This window comes from Loxodonta africana, chromosome 11 (assembly GCF_030014295.1).
Source record: "Loxodonta africana isolate mLoxAfr1 chromosome 11, mLoxAfr1.hap2, whole genome shotgun sequence".
Taxonomy (NCBI): Eukaryota; Metazoa; Chordata; class Mammalia; order Proboscidea; family Elephantidae; genus Loxodonta; species Loxodonta africana.
Genome location: NC_087352.1, coordinates 74,646,621 through 74,669,373, shown reverse-complemented (window position 1 = coordinate 74,669,373; position 22,753 = coordinate 74,646,621). Strand labels below are relative to the sequence as shown.

The window sequence follows — 22,753 nt, the reverse complement described above, 5'->3', positions numbered from 1 at the left end:
CTACTATCTAATTAGTGAATACCCCTCTCCCACCCTCCCTCCCTCCCCCCTCCTGTAACCGTCAAAGAATATTTTCTTCTCTGTTTAAACTGATCTTTGAGTTCTTGTAATAGTAGTCTTATACAATATGTCCTTTTGCAACTAATTTTACTCAGTATAATGCCTTCCAGATTCTTCCATGTTATAAAATGTTTCACAGATTTCTGACTGTTCTTTATCGATGTGTAGTTTTCCATTGTGTGAATATACCATAATTTATCTGTTCATCTGTTGATGGGCATCTTGGTTGCTTCCATCTTTTTGCTGTTGCAAACACTGCTGCAGTGAACATGGGTGTGCATATATCTGTTCATGTAAAGGCTCTTATTTCTCTAGGATATATTCCAAGGAGTGGGATTGCTGGATTGTATGGTAGTTCTATTTCTAGCTTTTTAAGGACGTGCCATATCAATCTCCAAAGTGGTTTTACCATTTTACGTGCCCATCAGCAGTGTAGAAGTGTTCCAATCTCACCACAGCCTCTCCAACATTTATTTTGTGTTTTTTGGATTAATGCCAGCCTTGTTGCCGTGAAATGGAGTCTCATTGTAGTTTTGATTTGCATTCCTTTAATGGCTAATGATCGTGAGCATTTCCTCATGTATCTGTTAGCTACCTGAATGTCTTCTTAGTGAATTGTCTGTTCATATCTTTTGCCCGTTTTTTAATTGGGTTATTTGTCTTTTTGTTGTTCAGTTTTTGCAATATCATGTAGACTTTAGAGATCAGCCACTAATCAGAAATATCATAGCTAAAAACTTTTTCCCAGTCTGTAGGTAATCTTTTTACTCTTTTGGTGAAGCCTTTGGATGGTCATAGGTGTTTGATTTTTAGGAGCTCCCAGTTACCTACTTTTTTTTTTCTGTACTGTTAGTAACATTTTGTATACTGTTTATGCCATGTATTAGGGCTTCTAACGTTGTCCCTATGTTTTCTTCCATGATGTTTATCATTTTAGATTCTATATTTAGGTCTTTCATCCATTTTGAGTTGGTTTTTGTGTATGGTGTGCAGTATGGGTCTTGTTTCTTTTTTTTTTGCAGATGGATATCCAGTTATGCTAGCACCATTTGTTAAAAAAAAACTGAGTTTTCCCCCATTTAACTGCTTTGGGGCCTTTGTCAAGTATCAGCTGCTCTTATGTGAATGGATTTATGTCTGGATTCTCAATTCTGCTCCATTGGCCTACGTATCTGTTGTACCAGCACCAGGCTGTTTTGACTACTGTGGCGATATCTTTTGATTTCTTGATTGCTGTTTCCATGGATGTTGATTGTGGATCCAAGTAAAATGAGATCCTTGACATCAGTCTTTTCCCTGTTTATCATGATGTTGCTTAATCGTTCAGCTGTGAGGATTTTTGTTTCCTTTATGTTGAGGTGTAACCCATACCGAAGGCTGTGGTCTTTGAGCTTCATCAGTAAGTGCCTCAAGTCCTCCTCACTTTCAGCAAGCAAGGTTATGGCATCTGCATATCACAGGTTATTAATGAGTCTTTCTCCAATCCTGATGCCCCATTCTTCTTCATATAGTTCAGCTTCTCTGATTATTTGTTCAGAATACAGATTGTATAAGTATGGTGAAAGGATACAATCCTGACGCATAACTTTTCCTGACTAAACCACACAGTATCCCTTTGTTCTGTTCAAGCAGCTGCTTCTTGATCTATGTACAGGTTCCTCATGAGCACAGTGAAGTGTTCTGGAATTATGATTCTTTACAATGTTATCCATAATTTGTTATGATACACACAGTTGAATGCCTTTGCATAGTCAGTAAGACATAGGATAATATCTTTCTGGTATTCTGTGCTTTCAGCCAGGATCCATCTGATATCAGCAATGATATCCATGGTTCTATGTTCTCTTCCGAATCTGGGTTGAATTTCTGGCAGTTCCCTGTGGATATAGTGCTGCAGTCATGTATATACTCGTCTCGTTTTGCTGGAGGTTTTCAGTAGGTTGCCTGTGAATACTCCAGTGTGATTTTACATAGCATGGTGTGTGTGTCTATATTTGTGTTCAGGAGGATGAGGATTTATGAAGGTATTTACAGGTTTCTGAGTGTTCACGGAGGAAGACAAGACAGCATGATTAATCCTTGCCTGACATTCATTCCTAAGAATCTTGCAGGTGAAGAAAAGGAATTATTTCAGTGTCTGTATCAGGTTCCCTCATTTTCTTGGATTAAACTTTCTTTTTTTTGTCTTTCATCCAACATATCCATTTTACTTAATGGCTTTGTTATTTCATGGACACCTGCTCTTCCTTGGTGGCCTAGAGAAACTTAAGTATGTGTAAATTATGTTGTTTTAGCTACACATGGAAGAAATACTGAAGAATGAGAACACTCTTCACAGTCAGAAGTGACCATTGGCAGGATATAAAACTTCCTCTGCCCACTCTTTCTCATTCTTTTTTCTTTCTTCCCAGCCTACAGGTTTTACTGTTTATGAGAAGTAGAAGGGACTTCAAAAGATCGTGCAGCCCTGGATCTTCTCTCGCACCATTATTTTACTTAAATCAGTCAATTCAGTTAGACATTAATTCTAATAGTAGATGTCCAGTGGGCTAGGAATCTCACAGTCTCCCTTATATTTGTCCCTGGGTATTTTGTTAACCTTTATAGTCACAAATTTTTTCCTTATGCTGAAATCTTTTATACTTTAAATTAAAACTAGTTTCCTGTTTTTTTTTTTTTTTTTTTAACTTTCCAGTGATGGAGAACAGCTGGGCACCATCTACATACCACCCCCTTCATCGGCACTTCTCCAAATGGCTTATCCCAGCCCTTTCAAACATTACTTATAGATACTATTTTCCATTTCTTTCTTCCGTTAGGGGCCTCTTTTTCTTACATATTTCCCCTTGAACTGTGAACTTTGTTCTTTTACAAATGGATTTTGGTCAGTTTTAACAACCTGGAGTCATGGAGGAAGAGTAAGTTTTCTTTTTAAGCACAGATAATGCTGTGAGAGAAATCATTAATAACGTGGAGATAAAGATTAGAAGGAGAATATGATCTCACAGTAAAAACAAATGCCCACTTAAATAAAAACAAAAATTAAAGGTATTTCCCCAATTACTCATCTTAACTAGCTAATTTTTAAAAAATTGATTTATGTAGTTTTTGATTCATACATAGAAACAAAACACACATGCTGTTAAAAAAAAAAAAAAGTCTCTTTTCATTGATAATCCCTTCTCTGCCTTCTCTCTAAGGAGATAACTGTATGTCCATTTCCCAAATAATTAGGTGCCTTCCCTAGCTTTCCTTTACAGTAGAATTGGTATTTTACATGTTGAAGTATAAAGTAATTGATAGTGATACCTATGAGTGAATGAGGCACTTTCCCGTGACCTGTGCCAACCTTTCATTGCTATTCTTCCTGTCCTCTTTCTTCTATTTCTCACTTTCTAGGTCATTTGCTTAATTCTCAGGCAGATGTTTCAGGAACCTGATGCAGCTTAGCAGATCACAGATGTTGTGTCAGTTTAAAGGAAATATCCTCTACTGTGTTTACCCCCCACACAAACATCATGTTTTCAGATGCTACCCTCCATAACTCTGAGAGAAATTCTTGTTGGTTCTATGGTAGGTGGGGTTAAAGGCTGTTACCTACAGGGTATACTTTCTCCTCCAAATCTACTTATTTCTGGTTTGAGTTTCTCTTTTCTGGTTTTGTTTTGAAGGATTATCTTTATGTTTATCTAGAAATGTTAATATGACTATATTGCCCTGTTCGATGAATTGAGTGCTTGTAGGAAGAATTTTTAGAGCTATAACTTCAGTGTATAAAGTTTTCCTCCTAATTACCTATGGAGCTTCAGTGGCTTGTTCATTGCAAACAGAAGTGTTTGTGAAATATTATTGGTGGGCATTGCAGTGAAGTTGGGGTATGTCCAACTCTCTGGTATCAGACGAGTACCATCTGTAGCATATGATACCAGCCACCAAAATTGTTAAAAAAGTGTCTTGCGTGATTTCATTTTATAGGCACATGTTCTTGCTTAAATGTATTGCTAATGTAAATAATCATCTGGTTCACCAATTCCTGTTGGTTTATTCTTTTGTTTTTGCATGCCACTTTTTCGGAGTAGGGTGAGGATCTCAGAGAAATAAGCAAGCTTTTCTTGGTCTGAACAACTGGGATGGGTTAACTACATGCATTTCTACTTAATATTTTAAGGAAATAATAGCTCTCTTGCTTCTTAAGGATCTTTAGTTGCTAAAATTTTATATCTTTTCTGCAAACATTTGGGCTAATGAAGAAGATTATAAAATGTAGTAGCAGTTTCAGTTATATAAATTGTTAGGTATGTTAGGCATAGAAGTTATTGTTCTAAATATTTTTAAAAGACTATCAATACTTTTACTGTTTAGATTCTTCATTGAAAATTGTTATTTCCATTATTACATTGCTGGTGTTGCTCTCTCTAGTATTTCTGTGAGCTAGTATCTCTGGCCTTTCTGGCATCTCATACCTTTTGAATGCTCTCTTTGAAGGCAACAAAGAAAATTGTTGAAACTCAAATACTATGTATTTATCTTAGAAAAGGAGTGTTTTGAGAGAGGGCAGCTCTCCTTAATCTGGATAAAAAAGGATTAAGAAATTGTCTTTTCTGTGAAAGAACTGACATTTAGGAGAGATTGAGTTGGGGTCAGATGTGTTTCCTGTACTTCTTTAAGTCATTTTTTTTTTTTTTAACCATTCTTGGCATGTATTTTGTTGTGTATATTCAGAACATCTGATAGAAAAAAAATTTCAAATATAAATACTACATATAATAACACATTATAATTCAAACTTATAACTTCTAATTGTCTATGTATTGATTGCTCAAAACAAATTTTAGTTATCATTGCTAGGTTTTCATGGACTTCATTTTCCTCAGGTAGAGCTAATGGGTCCATACCATTGTTCTTTGAAAATATGTTTTAAACCTTATGTACTCAAAATCAAGCCTTGAGTCTTGGTGTTTTTCTCCAGCACCATATACGGTGCTTGATGTGAAGAAAGGTGCTCAGTAAACGTTGTATGTGTGGGTGAATGATTAATAAATAAATAAGCTTCGCCTAAGACCAAGCCCTCTTTTAAAATCCTGTTGAATGATAGCAGTGAGCCAATGTAAGCCCCAATATACTACCTACAATTTGATTAATTTTTTTTCATAAAAATGTTATTGAGCCTATAGCTTGCGTCAGGATTATCTTTACAGAAAACTAATGTGATTTGAGAGCATCTAGTTTGATTGTTCACAAAATTGAAAAGAGAGGTTGGAGCGAGAACTGATAGTAATGAAATTGGTCAAAGAATGCTCCACTCCCTGTCTTTATTAGACCTTCAAACGCTAATGCCCTCAGATAGCCCGTTGCTTATTGTGTGGTCCAATGGGACTTAGTGTAATTAATAGTAGGAAATATCTGTATTGCAGTGATTATACAGTGCCCAGATTCTGGCCTGCGTTGTGGCTCTGCCCCCATATAACTCCTACAATTTTCTATTAGCATTCTGATTGCTTGGCTTTAATTCTCTTTGTTTTTCTTTCACTGTGGAAAGCCACCAAGCTGTAACTTTCCTCTAAAAATAAAACAGTACCCAAGGTATTCATAAGGTTTTCAGTGGCTAATGGTTTTCAGAAGTAGACTGCCGGGTCCTTCTTCCTAGTCTATCTTAGTCTGGAAGCTCAGCTGAAACCTGCCCTCTGTGGGTGACCATGCTGGTATCTGAATACCGGTGGCATAGCTTCCAGCTTCACAGCAACATGCAAGCCTCCACAGTACGACAAACTGACAGACACCCAAGGTAAGTGTATTTGTAGTTAGTGGTAGGTCCTGCAGCTTCCCACTGACTTGCAAAGGAAGGCTTTGTGGTTTGGCTTCCATATTTTTTTGTAATTGTCATTAGGATAATAAATAAATAAAGAAGGCTTCTGTTTTCAAATTTTAATAAAAAAAGAATTTTCACTTTTTATGTATGCTTTTTCATAATACAAACTGCTTTGCTGACATCCTCTTTGATGTTTTCTTGTTAAAAACAATAATTGAAAATTAACTTTAAAAATAGCTATTTTAAGTAAATTAATGAAAATTAAGTCCAGCAATTTAGTTTAATAATCACTTATAGGAGGATCCCTGGTGGTGCAGTGGTTAAAGCGATTGACTGCTAACCCAAAGGTGGGCCCAGTGGCTCTCCATGAGAAAGATGTGGCAGTTGGCTTCTGTAGAGATTCACAGCCTTGGAAGCCCCATGGGGTCGCTATGAGTCGCAATCAATGGCAGTGGGTGGGAATCATTATAGACCACTGTTCTGTGTCTGTTTCTGTGAGGGGCTGAGCCTCTGGCTACTGAGGCAGACATAGCACCAGTATTACAGGGACAGTCAGGAATCACGTGCTGTGTTCCAAGGAAGCATGGGTGGGGATGAGCACCTCTACCTCAGAGGCTGGGATAATCTTTGGGCAAGCTGTTTGAGTTTGCTCTCAGTATGAGCTTTCCAGGCAGAAAGGTGGGGACGGGTATTTGGAAGAGGGAGAATCAGAACAAGTGCAACAGATACAGCAAATATGTGTGTTCAGGAAACGCCACAGAAACTAGACTGACTAGGTTAGATGGTATGAGTAGGGGAGGTGGCCAAGATATAAAACGAGAGACAGAGAGAGAGATACAGAATCAAGCTTGCATCCTGATTTTTTCCCTTGTGTCTTTGATTAAAGGCCACAACCATATTCGGGTTGCCATCTTGTATACCTGCCAGTGGATTAGTAATTACATTCGGAGGGAATACCATCCATATCTTTGCTCCAGTACTCAACTTTAAAAATAAAACTCTATCCTTCATTTTTTAGTTTAGTTACATTTCAGGTTGAATGGTGAATGGAAAAGAGAGAGAGGAGTAACTTGAAGAATTTTGAGAAAAGAGACTGAGCTCCACAAAGTCTTGCTGGAACACAGCCACCAGTTTCCCTAGCCTTCAAGGCTGTCTCATGGTTATTTATAATTCTCTACCATTGTTTGCCGCCAGGCTTCTAAATAGAATATTTTGGGGTAGGGGTTTAGGAGTGGGGGTGAGGGGTAGAGGAATAGCAAATACCAAGAATCCCACTAAACTGTTTAAAACCATGGGATTAGCTTTGAGTATGTTTTTGGATTGCCTAACATCTGGCAGCCAAGCAAAATGTTAATGGATTTCCTCACCTTTTAAAAAAAAGTTGAATGATAAAAGTTTCATGGAGAACTGGTCCTCTCATTTTAGTGTTCTCATCTTCAGTTTGTCCGTCTACACAAAGGGTAGGCAGTCTTGTGGGGTTTCTAGGTCTGAAGTACTGGCATGAGTTTTGTGATTATGCCAGCACATGGCTAGAGAAAATAGCTTCCATTGTGTACTGCATGCCAAGAAGATCTCACTTCCTAAGCTGCATGTCGGAGTTTGATATTTATTGGCTAAAACATCTGTCCCAATTTTTCAGTCTCCTGGCTTCTGTTGTAATTTTACATACAGGGGATTTTCCCTGATCCTTTTTTTTATCATTAATTTTTGTTTGGCTTCTATTTCAGAGGCCAGACTCAGTCCCCTAGGTAAATATTCAGGCAACTGTTTCAAATGAGCCCTGCATTATTTATTTATCACATCTATTATTAAGAGAGCTACAAGAATAAGTAAAAGTAAAAACTGTGTGTTTTGTCCGAATACAAATCTGCATGGCCTTGCACAGTCTGTCTACTCAGTAAGTGAATGTTTTCAGATTCAGCCATCCACAGGCTACGTATATGGCCAACGAGTAAATGAAATGACTCCTCTACACATATTAAGAGCCCATATATGTCAGCCCTTAAAGTATACGTGTATTATTATTGTGTGCCGTCAAGCTGATTTCACCTCATAGCGACCCTGTATGAGAGACTGGAGCTGCCCCATATGGTTTCCTAGGCTGTAAGCTTGGTCTTCTCTCCAGAGGAGCCACTGGTGGGTTTGAACTGCCGGACTTTCGGTTAGTAGCTGAGCACTTTTAACTACTGCACCACCAGGCCTCCTTGAAAACAAAAAAAAAACCATATTTACACACAGGCACACACACACACACACACTCTGATTTGAGTCCGTTACGTACGTGACCTGCCCATTTTCTAAAAAATTTTTATTGTATTTTAAGTGAAAGTTTACAAATCAAGTCAGTCTCTCACACAAAAACTTACATACACCTTGCTACATACTCCCAATTGATCTCCCCCTAATGAGACAGCGTGCTCTCTCCCTCCACTCTCTCTTTTCCTGTCCATTTTGCGAGCTTCTAACCCCCTCAACCCACTCATCTCCCCTCTAGGGAGGAGATGCCAGCATTGTCTCAAGTGTCCACCTGATCCAAGAAGCTCACCCCTCCCCAGCATCCCACTCCAACCCATTGCCCAGTCCAATCCCTGTCTGAAGAGTTGGCTTTAGGAATGGTTCCTGTCCTGGGCCAACAGAAGGTCTGGGGGCCATGACCACGGGGGTCCTTCTAGTATCAGACCATTAAGTCTGGTCTTTTATGGGAATTTGTGGTCAGTATCCCACTGCTCTCTGCTCCTTCAGAGGTTCTCTCTGTGTTCCCTGTCAGGGCAGTCATCAGTTGTAGCCAGCCCCATGTAGCTCTTCTGGTCTCAGGCTATGTAGTTTCTGGTTTATGTGGCTCTTTCTGTCTCGTGGGCTCATTATTACCTTATGTCTTTGGTGTTCCTCTTTCCCCTTTGGTCCACGTGGGTTGAGACCAATTGATGCACCTTAGATGGCCACTTCCTAGCGTTTAAGACCCCAGACGCCTCTCTCCAAGGTGGGATGCAGAATGTTTTCTCAATAGATTTTATTATGCCAGTTGACTTAGATGTCCCCGAAACCATGGTCCCCAAACCCCCGCCCTTGCTACAATGGCCTTCCAAGCTTTCAGTTTATTCTGGAAACTTCTTTGCTTTTGGTTTAGTCCAGTTGTGCTGACCTCGCCTGTATTGTGTGTTGTCTATCCCATCACCTAAAGTAGTTCTTATCTACTATCTAGTCAATGAATATCCCTCTCCCACTCTCCCCCCTCCACATAACCATCAAAGAATATTTTCTTCTCTGTTTAAACTATTTCTTGAGTTCTTATAATAGTAGTCTTATACAATATGTCCTTTTGCAACTGACTAATTCACTCAGCATAATGCCTTCCAGATTCCTCCATGTTATGAAATGTTTCACGGATTCATGACTGTTCTTTATCGATGCGTAGTATTCCATTGTATGAATATACCATAATTTATTTATCCGTTCATCCGTTGAAGGGCACCTTAGTTGCTTCCCTCTTTTTGCTATTGTAAACAGTGCTGCAGTGAACATGGGTGTGCATATATCTGTTCGTGTAGAGGCTCTTATTTCTCTAGGATATACTCCAGAGAGCGGGATTGCTGGATCGTATGGTAGTTCTATTTCTAGCTTTTTAAGGAAGCGCCAAATCGATTTCCAAAGTGGTTGTACCATTTTACATTTCCACCAGCAGTGTATAAGTATTCCAGTCTCACCACAGCCTCTCCAACATTTATTATTTTGTGTTTTTTGGATTAATGCCAGCCTTGTTGGAGTGAGATGGAATCTCATTGTAGTTTTGATTTGCATTTCTCTAATGGTTTTTTTTTTTTTTTAATGGCTAATGATCGTGAGCATTTCCTCATGTATCTGTTAGCTACTTGAATGTCGTCTTTAGTGAAGTGTCTGTTCATATCTTTGGCCCATTTTTTAATTGGATTATTTGTCTTTCTGTAGTTGAGGTTTTGCAGTATCATGTATATTTTAGAGATTAGGTGCTGATTGGATATGTTATAGCTAAAAACTTTTTCCCAATCTGTAGGTAATCTTTTTACTCTTTTGGTGAAGTCTTTGGATGAGCATAGGTGTTTGATTTTTAGGAGCTCCCAGTTATCTAGTTTTTCTTCTGCATTGTTAGTAATAATTTATATACTGTTTATGCCATGTATTAGGGCTCCTAACATTGCCCCTATTTTTTCTTCCATGATCTTTATCATTTTAGATTTTATACTTAGGTCTTTGATGCATTTTGAGCTCGTTTTTGTGCATGGAGTGAGGTATGGGTCTTGTTTCATTTTTTTTGCAGATGGATATCCAGTTATGGCAGCACTGTTTGTTAAAAAGACTGTCTTTTCCCCATTTACCTGTTTTGGGGCCTTTGTCAAATATCAGCTGCTCATATGCGGTTGGGTTTATTTCTGGATTCTCAATTCTGTTCCATTAGTCTATGTATCTGTTGTTGTACCGGTACTAGGCTGTTTTGACTACTGTGGCAGAATAATAGGTTCTAAAGTCAGGTAGAGTAAGGCCTCCCACTTTGTTCTTCTTTTTCAGTAATGCTTTACTTATCCGGGGCCTCTTTCCCTTTCATATAAAGTTGGTGATTTGTTTCTCCATCTCATTAAAGAATGTCGTTGGAATTTGGATCGGAATTACATTAAATGTATAGATCGCTTTTGGTAGAATAGCCATTTTTATAATGTTAAGTCTTCTATCCATGAGCAAGGTATGTTTTTCCACTTAGGTAGGTCTCTCTTGGTGTATTGTAGTTTTCTTTGTATAAGTCTTTCACATCTCTGGTAAGATTTATTCCTAAGTATTTTATCTTGGTAAAAAAAATCCTGGTGGCTACTGTAAATGTTATTGATTTGGTGATTTCCTCTTCGATGTTCTTTTTGTTGGTGTAGAGGAATCCAACTGATTTTGTGTGTTTATCTTGTATCCCGATACTCTGCTGAACTCTTCTATTAGTTTCAGCAGTTTTCTTGAGGATTCCTTAGGGTTTCCTGTGTATAAAATCATGTCATTTGTAAATAGAGATAATTTTACTTTTTCCTTGTCAGTCTGGATGCCCTTTATTTCTTTGTCTAGCCTAATTGCTCTGGCTAGGACCTCCAGCAGAATGTTGAATAAGAGCGGTGATAAAGGGCATCCTTGTCTGGTTCCGGATCTCAAGGGGAATGCTTTCAGGCACTCTCCCTTTAGGATGATGTTGGCTGCTGGCTTTGTATAAATGTCCTTTATTATGTTGAGGAATTTTCCTTCTATTCCTATTTTGCTGAGAGTTTTTATCATGAATGCGTGTTGAACTTTGTCAAATGCCTTTCCTACATCAATTGAGAAAATCAGGTGATTCTTGTCTTTTGTTTTATTTATGTGATGGATTACATTAATTGTTTTTCTAATGTCGAACCATCCCTGCATACCAAAACCAAACCCAGTGCCATCAAGTCGATTCTGACTCATAGCGACCCTATAAGACAGAATAGAGCTGTCCCATAGAGTTTCCAAAGAGTGCCTGGCGGATTCGAACTGCCGACCCTTTGGTTAGCAGCCGTAGCACTTAACCACTACACCACCAGGGTTTCCCATCCCTACATACCTGGTATGAATCCCACTTGGTCATGGCAAATTATTTTTTTGATATGTTATTGAATTCTATTGGCCAGAATTTTGTTGAGGATTTTTGCATCTAAGTTCATGAGGGATATAAGTTTGTAATTTTCTTTTTTTTGTGGTATCTTTATCTGGTTTTAGTATCAGGGATATGGTGGCTTCACAGAATGAGTTTGGTAGTATTCTATCCTTTTCTGTGCTCTGAAATGCCTTTAGTAGTAGTGGTGTGAACTCTTCTCTGAAAGCTAGTTAGAACTCTGCAGTGAAGCCCTCCAGGCCAGGGTCTTTTTTTTTGTTGGGAGTTTTTTGATTACCTTTTCAATCTCTTCTTTTGTTATGGGTCTATTTAGTTGTTCTGCCGCTGATTGTGTTAGTTTAGGTAGGTAGTGTGTTTCTACGAATAGTAATCTGATATGATTATTTTAATTTCAGTTGAGTCTGTTGTAATATCGACCATCTCATTTCTTATTCAGGTTATTTGCTTCCTTTCCTGTTTTTCTTTTGTCAGTGCCAGTGGTTTATCAATTTTGTTGATTTTTTCAAAGGACCAGCTTTTGGTCTTGTTCTTTCAATTGTTTTTCTGTTTTCTATTTCATTTAGTTCTGCTCTAATTTTTATTATTTGTTACCTTCTGGTGCCTGAGGGTTTCTTGTGTTGCTCTCTATTTGTTCAAGTTGTAGGGATAACTCTTTGATTTTGGCCCTTTCTTCTTTTTGTACATGTGCATTTATTGATATAAATTGGCCTCTGAGCACTGCTTTCGCTGTGTCTCGAAGGTTCTGATAGGAAGTGCTTTCATTCTCATTGGTTTCTATGAATATCTTTATTCCATCCTTAATGTCTTCTATAATCCAGTTTTTTTTTGAGCAGGGTATTGTTCAGTTTCCAAGCGTTTGATGTCTTTTTCCATTATTGATTTCCGCTTGTATGGCCGTATGGTCAGAGAAGATGCTTTGTAATATTTCAGTGTTTTGGATTCTGCTAAGGCTTGCTTCATGACCTAATATGTGGTCTATTCTAGAGAATGTTCTACGTGCACTAGAAAAGAAAGTATACTTGGTTGCTGTTGGGTGGAGTGTTCTGTATATGTCTGTGAGGTCAAGTTGGTTGATTGTGGCTTTTAGATCTTCCGTATCTTTACTGAGCTTCTTTCTGAATGTCCTGTCCTTCACTGAAAGTGGTATGTTGAAGTCTCCTAGTATTATTGTGGAGCTATCTCACTTTTCATTGCTGATAGAGTTTGTTTTATGTATCTTGCAGCCCTCTCATTGGGTGCATAAATATTTAATATGGTTGCATCTTCTTGGTATATTATCCCATTAATCATTATGTAGTGTCCTTCCTTATCCTTTATGATGGATTTAACTTTGAAGTCTGTTTTGTCAGAAATTAATATTGCCACTCCTGCTCTTTTTTGATTTTTGTTTGCTTGATATATTTTTTTCCATCCTGTTCATTTTACTTTGTTTGTTTCTCTAAGTCTACGGTGTATCTCCTGTAGGCAGCATATAGATAGATCGTGTTTTTTAATCCATTCTGCCACTCTCTGTCTCTTTATTGATGCATTTAGTATATTTACAATTCAGTGTAATTATGGATAGGTATGAATTTAGTGCTATCATTTTGATGTCTTTTTTTGTGTGTTGTTGACAGTTTCTTTTTCCCACTTAATTTTATGTGCTGAGTAGATTATATATTGTCCTTTCCTCATATTCATTGTTATTGATTTTGTTTCTGCTGAGTCTCTATTTTTTTCTTGTATTTTATTTTGATAAGTAGGATAGTTTGTCTCCATTGTGGTTACCTTATTATTTACCCCTATTTCTCTAAATTTAAACCTAACTTTTATTTCTTTGTATTGCCATATCTTCCTCTCCATATGGAAGATCTGACTACATTTCTTAGTCCCTCTTTATTGTTTTAATGTTGTCTTCTTTTATATAATAACATAGCTGTTACTCTGTTTTTAGCTTTTTTTTTTTTCTAATTATTTTTTAGTCTTCCTTTGTTTTTTTGATTTCCCTGTCTGGGTTGACTTCTGATTGCTCTGCCCAGTGTTCTAGTCTTGAGTTCATACCTGATATTGTTGATTTTCTAACCAAAGAACTCCCTTTAGTATTTCTTGTAGTTTTGGCTTGGTTTTTACGAATTCACTAAACTTCTGTTATCTGGAAATGTCCTAATTTCACCTTCATATTTAAGAGACAGTTTTGCTGGATATATGATTCTTGGCTGGGAATTTTTCAAATAAGTCATCCTATTGCCTTCTTGCCTGCGTGGTTTCTGCCGAGTAGTCCGACTTTATTCTTATTGTCTCTCCTTTGTAGGTGACTTTTCGTTTATCCCTAGCTGCTCTTAGAATTCTCTCTTTATCTGTGGTTTTGGCAAGTTTGATTATAATATGTCTTGGTGCCTTTCTTTTAAGATCTACCTTATGTGGAGTTCGATGACCATCTTGGATAGATATCTTCTCATCTTTCGCGATAGGGAAGTTTTCTGCCAGCAAATCTTCAACAATTCTTTGTATATTTTCTGTTATCACTCCCTGTTCTGGTACTCCAATCACTCGTAGGTTATTTCTCTTGAGAGAATCCCACATGATTCTTAAGATTTCTTCATTTTTTTAAAATCTTTTATCTGATTTTTCTTCAAATATATTAGTGCCAAGTGATTTATCTTCGAGTTCAGAAATTCTAGCTTCTACTTGCTCAGTTCTGGTCCTCTGACTTTCTATTGAGTTGTCCACTTCTGTAATTTTATTGTTAATCTTCTGAATTTCTCATTGCTGTCTATGGATTTTTCCAGCTTATTAAATTATTCATTATGTTAATGAATAATCTTTTTAATTTCTTCAATTGCTTTATCTCTGTGTTCCTTGGCTTGTTCTGCATATTGCCTCATTTCCTTCCTGATGTCTTGAAAAAAAAAAAAAAATTTTTTTTTTTTTGAAGGGGTCTGTATATTAATCTTTTGTATTCTGGCTCTGCTAATTCCAGGAATGCACTTTCATCTAGAAGATCCCTGGATTCTTTGTTTTGAGAGCTTGTTGAGGCAATCATGGTCTGTTTCTTTAAGTGACTTGATATTGACTGTTGTCTCCGAGCCATCTGTAAGTTATTGTATTAGTTTATCCTTGCTTACTGTGTCATAACTTCTTGTTTTGTTTTGATATACCCAGATGGGATGCTTGAGTGAGCTAGCTTGATTATTTTCACCTTTGGAGCTCTGATGTCCTGTCCCCAGATGGCTAGAGCTGTTATCAGGTATATCAGTCTAGGAATCCATTCACTTTTCTTACATGAATTCAACTCAGGTTTCCAGGTAGCTGATCATCAAGTGTGTGGTACAGGCTCTGTCCTGCAGTCTTATAGGGGCAGGGGTGATTGGTGTATGTACCAGTATCTGATTGCAGCAGGGGGTCATGCTCTGAACAAGCAGAGGGCTGAGAACTGACACCCAAGTGTCTCTGAGTAAAGCGCGCCCTTGTTCCCTAGAGCGTGCAGGTGGGTGGGTCCTGCAGACGGACCACGGACACCCAGTGTTTTTAGTTGTAAGGACTGGGAGGTACCAGTTATCCTTGGACCCCTGTCACAGGTGGCTGGGTGACTTTAGTGGAGCTACCAGTCCTTAGGCTCCTGATGTGGTAGGTGAAACCCAGAGGACCCTGTTTAATAGGCAAAGCAATGTCAGACATCAAACATCCACCTCTCCACCGTACAGGCGAAACGGTTGAAGTCTGCCAACAAGGGCCTATTCTCCTGAAATAGGCCCACACAGATCCATTCAGAAGGGAAAGGTGCTCAAAGTCCACAGACCATTTATTCCTGGACAGGAGCTGCATCAGTCCTGAGCTCCCCCAGTTAGTGGAGCCGGCATATTATCTTTTCCCCAAAATGCAAATTTTTTCCTTCTCCAAGGCTGGGAGGATGGCTCTAGGCACTCAATAGAGCCTATCTCAGGCCTAGGGAATTCAGCTGCTGAAGCCGGGTTGGGGGTGGGGGGGTGTGGTAAAATATACGCATGTATTTAGCTTTTACTGAGAGCACCGTTCTTCTCTGGTTCCGGAGATGTGAGTAGGCTGTGTGGCTGGCTGCTTCTCTCTGAGGAAACTGTGGTTGAATGCTAGTACCAGCCCGCCACCACAGCTGCTTCCAGAATGTTGCCTGAGGGCGCCCCATGATTCAGGTCTGGTAACTCCTTTCCGCTTTTAAACAGTCTCTTTCTTTCCCTGCCCCTCAGTTCGTCTTCTAAGCTTTCCTTCGATGCTCAGTACCCCTAGCTTGTTATAAATATGCTCGTTTCACTTGTTTTTTTGGGTCTTTGTTGTAAAGAGGGCTTGCCGGAAGCGTCTGTCTGTTCCACCATCTTGGCTCCGTCTCCCCATTTTTTTTCTTGATTTTTCCCAAAAAAAAATTAAGTTCTTTTTTTTTTTTTCCTGGAAACAATTGTTACTAGGTTTTATTTTCTGCTGTTATTGTTGTTAGTGCTGTTGAGTCCGTTGCTACTCATATACCAGCCCCATGTACAACAGAATGAAACACTGTCATTCTCACAGTTGTTGCTATGTTTGATTTAGTTGTTGCTATGTTTGATTTAGTTGTTGCAGCCATTGTGTCAGTCCATCTCCTTGAGGGTCTTCCTCTCTTCCACTGACCCTCTGTTTTGCCAAGCATGTTGTCCTGCTCCAGGGTTTGGTCTCTCTGATAACATGTCCAAAGAACATGAGACAAAGTCTAATCATCCTCACTTCTTAGGAGCATTCTTCTAAGACAGATTTATTTACTCTTCTGGCAGTCCACAGTATATTCAGTATTCTTCACCAACACCATACTTCAGTGTCATCAATTTTTCTTTGGTCTTCCTTATTCATTGCTCAGCTTTCACATGCCTGTGAGGTAATTGAAAATACCATGGCTTGTTAAGGTCACCTTAGTCCTCAAAGTGACATCCTTGCTTTTTAACACTTTAAAGAGGTCTTTTGCAGCAGATTTTCCCAGTGCAGTGAGTCATTTGATTTTTTGACTGCTGCTTACATGGGCATTGATTGTGGATCCAGGTAAAATGAAATCTGTTTATCGTGATGTTGCTTATTGGTCCAGTTGTTAATATTTTTGTTTTCTTTATATTAATGTGCAAACCCATAGTGAAAGCTGTAGTCTGTGGTCTTCATCAGTAAATGCTTCAAGTCCTCTTTGCTTTTAGCAAGCAAGGTTGTATCATCTGTGTATCCAGGTTGTTAATGAATCTTCCTTCAACCCTGATGCCCTGTTCTTCTTCATGTAGTCCAGCTTCTCCGATTGTCATTTGTTGAAAATATACACAGCAAATCATATACAGATTCAACAATTTCTACATGTTCAATTAAGTGACATTGATTATATTCAAGTTGTGCAACCATTCTTACCCTCCTTTTCCCAATTGTTCTTCTTCATTAACATAAACTCACTCACCCCCGCCCCAGCTTCCTATCTAACCTTTCAAGTTGCTGTTGTCCGTTTGATCTCATATAGATAGTCCTTTAAAAGAACACAATGCTCAAGGTAGGCATTCTTTACTAATTAAGCTAAACTGTCGATTGGTTGAAGGAGCCCTGGTGACACAGTGGTTAAAGTGCTTGGCTGCTAACTCAAAGGTTGGTGGTTCAAATCTACCAGCCGCTTCACAGGAGAAAGATGTGGCAGTCTGCTTCCATAAAGATTACAGCCTTTGAAACCCTATAGGGGTTCAGCTCTGTCCTGTAGGGTCCCTATGGGTTGGAATTGACTAGACAGCAATGCATTTGGGTTTTTTTGGGGAGGGGATTTATTGTTTGGTTTAAAGAAGACTTCAGGGAATATTTTTTGGTTTAAGGTTTAAAGATTATCTCAGGGCAAAATTTTGGGGGTTCATCCAGCCTCAGTATTACGTTTTACTTTTCTTTAAGGTTCTATATTTATTTCATCAAAAATGAATAACTAGGGAAAAAATAGTTTGACAGGAGAAACAAGAATCAGGACCAAGTTTTAGAAAACGGGTTTGGGGAGGAAAACGACTACCAGTGCGGGAATTCTCATGATGCTTCAGTTCGGTCCAAGATAGGTTATAAGATAAAGCAAACAGTGTGGGATTAGAGGAGAATCAATCATTTTGGAAGAAACTTCATAGTATTTCCTGTTGCTGTTTCAATTCCATTATCCTGCCGTCCCTCTGAAATTCTGGGCTCTAAATGGAACAGAATCTTTCTTTTGGAAACAGCATATGTATGTTATGTGAGTGAATCACTATCCAAACAGTGCAATAATGAATTTAACCCAAAATATGCAGCATATGTGCTGATATTGAAATAGGTGTCATTGTGTCCTTAGGTGTCTTGGATCAGAAATAGAGGGAGTTGTGAGCTAGATAGCTTATCCTCAGCAAGGACAGCTGATTATGTTCTGCTGGCTGCAGCAACAGAATATTTGAGGGAAGTAAGGCCTTAATTGCATATACACTGATCCATGATTTGCTGTGATTTGGTCTTGCTGCACTGAAGTTTACCTTTGAAAGACTTAGCAATAAAAGCATGTCCTAAGCAAATGCTGGCAGTAAGTTTGAATTTTAATGTCCAGTATACAGAAGCTTTCTCATCTTTTCCATAAATTCCTCAAAGTCCGTGAAGTACATTTGGTTCTCCTTTTTTTAAACTATCAGTAAGTTTCCAATTTTCTAGGTAGAAATACTACTCTAAGAATCTGAAAGTAGTAAAACACATTTGCCAATGAACACTTTACTTTTCAGGCTGGGCTTTCATTACATCCATTTAGATATATTCAGTTGGGAATTTATATCCTGCCTGCCACCTCTCTCTCATCTCCCCAGTTTGTCACACTTTGGAGGGACATTGAAACACTGAGAAGGTCATCTATGTAATCCGTATAAAAAATAGGTTTATCTTTGGAATATAAGCTGGTGATTATTTCTAGTATTTCTTGGTAAGTAAATCTGAATAAGGTGTTACAGATTACTGATCATTTCCAGGAGAGCAGCTTAGGAGCCATATTTTATGCAAGCAGTGTTATAAAATGTATCTTTACTAGAACATTTAGACTGTCTTAAGGAAAAGTGTCATATTGTGTCAACTTGAAAAAAGTCACCTAATATTTAATTCAAGGATTTTATCCATTGGCAGATCCTTTTGCATTTCAACCAGAGTGGTTCCTGGGCCCATCCCTCTCATCAACAATTCTCAGTTATTTCATTTTAGGTTCCAAGTGATTTGTTCCCCTGACTTTATTAGTGTCCTGAATCAGTAACTCCAGCATGATACAACCAAATTAAACTTCTTTCAACATTGAATTTTCTGCATCTGTTCTTAGCTTTTGAGGTCAGATATGTAAGTGGAAAAATCATGGGCTCTAGAGCTAGACCAGCCTAGCCTTGGAGCCCAACTCTGCTGTCTCATTGCTTATATGAACACTGGCAAGTGACTTGGCCTTTCTGAGTTTTCTTTCTTTAATATGGAGATAATACCTTTCTGCCTTGCAAGGAAGCTGCCAGGATTAAATGAGATCCCATATGTAAAACACCTGGTGTTAGTAACTGACATTTTTTTTCCCCAAAATTTGTTCATTTCACTTCCTGATTACTTTCTGTATAAAACAATACTTGATTAACTCTCTTTTCTCAACATTCTCTTTCATAAGTCGTATTTTCATTTCCAGGCAAATGTGTGCTTGAGTCTCTCAAAAGCCACTCAAGTGCTCTCACCATTGCGCATGTGCATATTTCTCCCTTTTGAGTAACTTTTTACCCCTTTGCATTCCTTTACAACCTAAGTGAGCATCCTCGCGGGTTGCTGTTGCTTGGAAAGTTTTCTTGAATTAGCATTAACCTGGTGTCCTTAAAAAGTCATATTTTATGCTTCTACCATACGTTTTCAAGTTATTTTCTTCCACCTAAATTCTTTGTGCCTCCTGTCTTTTACATAAGCCTCTGCTGTACCACTAACCCTGCTTTCTTACTTTGATTTTCCCAGTAACTCCTTTTCCCCTACTGCATCCATGCCACTTCTAAAATCACTTCAGAGTTAAACCCAGTCTCTCAGGTGGAACGTGAGAGGAGGACCAATTGAAGAGCTCTTGCTCCAACATGGGTTTCCTAGAGCAGAGTGTCTGTGGGCTCCTAAGTTACCCATGACAAATCTCCTGAAAAGCAGCCTTTTTCAGAGAAAATGTCCTTATCTAGTATAGGCAACAGGGAGGCCCAACTCTGGTAAATGGGCCAGTGGCATTATAATCTGCAGATGGTACTATTGAAAATAATTGTCTTGAATGGACAACTAGCATCTTGGATTCATTTTTCCTTCTTCTTGCTATGTGACTCGGTCCATAAAGAAATGGATAAATGTGCGACAGTAGGTCATGGATTCTGTAGAGGCAAGGCTGTTAAATAAAGAGTTTTAACCTGTGGGGCGGGGTAAATTGAAAACGGTTTCATTAGTTTAGTGTTATTTCTGCAAAATACTATGCATTCTCCAGTCTCCATATTCAGATTCAGATAGTATCTATTGACGCCCAACTTTTGGACCACATATTGAGCTTTTTTTTTTTTTTTTTTAAATGTTCACACAGTAGTCCTATGACATAGAAATTATCATCAATTAGTGAATGAGGAGAGGGACACTTAGAGAGGTTAAATGTCTTGTAACTGGGGCTAGACGGTCGTTAAATGATCCTCTCGCTTCCAATCTAGATACTCTTCTCTTTGCTGAGCTATTTTGCTTTATTTTAAGGATCCATTTTCGATTAGAGAAAAGCTCCAAGTGAGTTAATTATAGTGGATATAAAAAAAGGAATTCAAATTAGTAATATCGTTATCTTCTCTCTGTTTCTAGTTTGTGCAAAGCAGGTAACTGATGAAGCGTCTTCCACTCGAGATTCAAGCCTTACTAACACAGCAGTGCAAAGCAAGTTAGTGTCTTCCTTTCAGCAACACACCAAAAAGGCTCTTAAGCAGGTAAGATAGCTGGCATTTGTTCTTTGTCCCTCAGTTCTACCGGCTTAAGGTAATAGGAGTTCTGCTGATCAAGTAAAATGGAAAACAAACCTACCAATCGGAAAACAGAGAGATCCTAGATTAAACTGCTTCCATAACATTCAATACAATAATTTTAATCTGTGCTAAAATCTAGGAGAGGCGTGCTGAGAACTTTGATGTACAATTAAAGAGGGAAAATGTGCTTGGAAACATTAATATTTATATGAAGTTTTCTTTATGATTTATAGCAAATATATTGGGTCATAAATGCACTGTGTATTTTGAAAGCAGTAACGTTTTTATTTGTGGTCTCATCTTTATCTGATAGTTGCTGCAAAAAAATAAATGGATAGTTTCTTATTACTGAGATGAACCAAGTTGCAAATAGTAATTATGACTTACTTGTATCTAAAATGGAAACCCTGGTGGTGGTGTAGTGGGTAAGTACTATGGCTGCTAACCAAAAGGCTGGCAGTTTGAATCTACCAGGTGCTCCTTGGAAACTCTATGGGGGCAGTTCTACTCTGTCCTGTAGGGTCACTATGGGTCGGAATTAACTTGATGGCAATGGGTTTTGCTTTTGGGTTTTGTATCTAAAATATTCAGCAGTGAGTGTCACTTGGTGCTGAATGGCAGTTAACTTTTCAGTAGTATCCAGTTATTACATAAGCAGTCTCAACATGGGTGGTCTTGCACTGAGATGGGGTGGGAGGTAATAGTTACCAGCTTGGGCCCTAAGCTCTAACATTCCGGTTGTCCTTGAGTCAATTTTGACTTACGGCGACCCAGTATGCATCACAGTAGAACTGTGATTCATAGGGTTTTCAATGCTATTGGTTATTGGAATTGCAGCAGTTGTATTAAATGGGATTATATTGAAGGTAATACCAGTATTTCAACCTACATAGGTCAAATACTCTTTGGTGAACTTAGTATTTATATCACTGCATTTGTGAAATGTTTTACACATCAGAGAACAAAACTGAATTCAGTGTTTAGATCCCTTTTTAACTGATGAAATAAAGGATGGATGATGATAGGGAAGCCTGGGCAAAGGCTCATTCAGGCGGCAGATAGGATGCAGCTAATAAAATACTAAACAGGATAGAATGAAATACACGAAAGTGGACACTTGTAACTGTGGAATCCAAGAAACACAGTGTGCTCAGAAATGAAACGCGAAATGTCTGAAAAGCAGTAATTTAGAAAATATGTGCACTGTGAAATCTTGCTGAATCTGAAAGCAAAGATAAAGATTCAAATTGCTATATTGTTATGTCTCATTATTTTTTACTTTCTTATTTTTAGTTTCTGATCATTTGAACATTGTTTATGATTAAGAAAATCAGCACAACTTCAAGTTAGGGTTTTCTTCTTGTGTTGCGGAATGCGTGTTCATGGGAGTGCTCCTGGTTTGCTTAAGATCTAAGTAGTGTTTGAAGAAACTGCTTTACTTCCTGTATGCTTTGTCATGTCTTGAGTTATTTATTCATATCTCAAAACTCCCTACTTTATAACCAAAGAGAAAATTAGTACCTAGGAGATGGCTCAATATATGGCAGATGTGTTGACATTTGATTAATAACCAAATTCATATTGGAAATACATGTAGAAGAAAAGCTACTCACGCAGAATTTTGCCTAGATTCCCTGTAATTGCTGAATTTCTTCAGGCAGCATTTCAAAAATTGACTGACTATGCAGCATTCTAAATTGTAGCAGCCTCAGCAGATCTGCAGCTCTCTTTTCTTTTGGACAGTTGAATGGCTAGGACTATGTAGAATTCTTTGTACTTGTACTATATACATACGCATGTATGTGTGTTCTGTGTATTTTAATACATCTTTGTGTATGTTCATACATGGAAAAATAATAATTTCATGAACCTAAAGTTCTAGGCCAGTTGGATGACTAATAATATTAGCTGATATTTACATGTTCTGTGTTCTAGGCACAACACTGCATTTTACATGTGATAGGACATTTAATCATCATATAAAGCCTTTAAATATGTACTATTTTTCCCATTAGTTTCCCATAAGGAAAACTAAGACCCATATATTAAATAAATGAGGTTAAATAGCGTGTGCAAGATCACCCAGAGTAAATCTTAGAGAGGATATTTGAACCCAGTGTCATAATTTCAGATTCTGTCCTCTTACTAATACTGTCTTTCAACATATGATATGTACTATAATAGGTCAATTTTGACATCACCCAGGGAAATTCGTAAACTTGTATAGCTAAAGGAAAACAATACAGGGTAGCCAGTAAGAGTACTATT

At 38.1% G+C, this 22,753-nt stretch overlaps 1 protein-coding gene across 1 annotated transcript in view; it reads left to right on the top strand.

The window, feature by feature from the left end:
- ASXL3 (ASXL transcriptional regulator 3) overlaps window positions 1-22,753 on the top strand; it is a 174,875-nt gene that overhangs the window by 48,946 nt on the left and 103,176 nt on the right. The window contains exon 4 of the mRNA XM_023543899.2: window positions 20,328-20,449. Within this exon, the coding sequence (XP_023399667.2) occupies window positions 20,328-20,449 (122 nt within the window). The remainder of the gene's footprint in view (window positions 1-20,327; window positions 20,450-22,753) is intronic.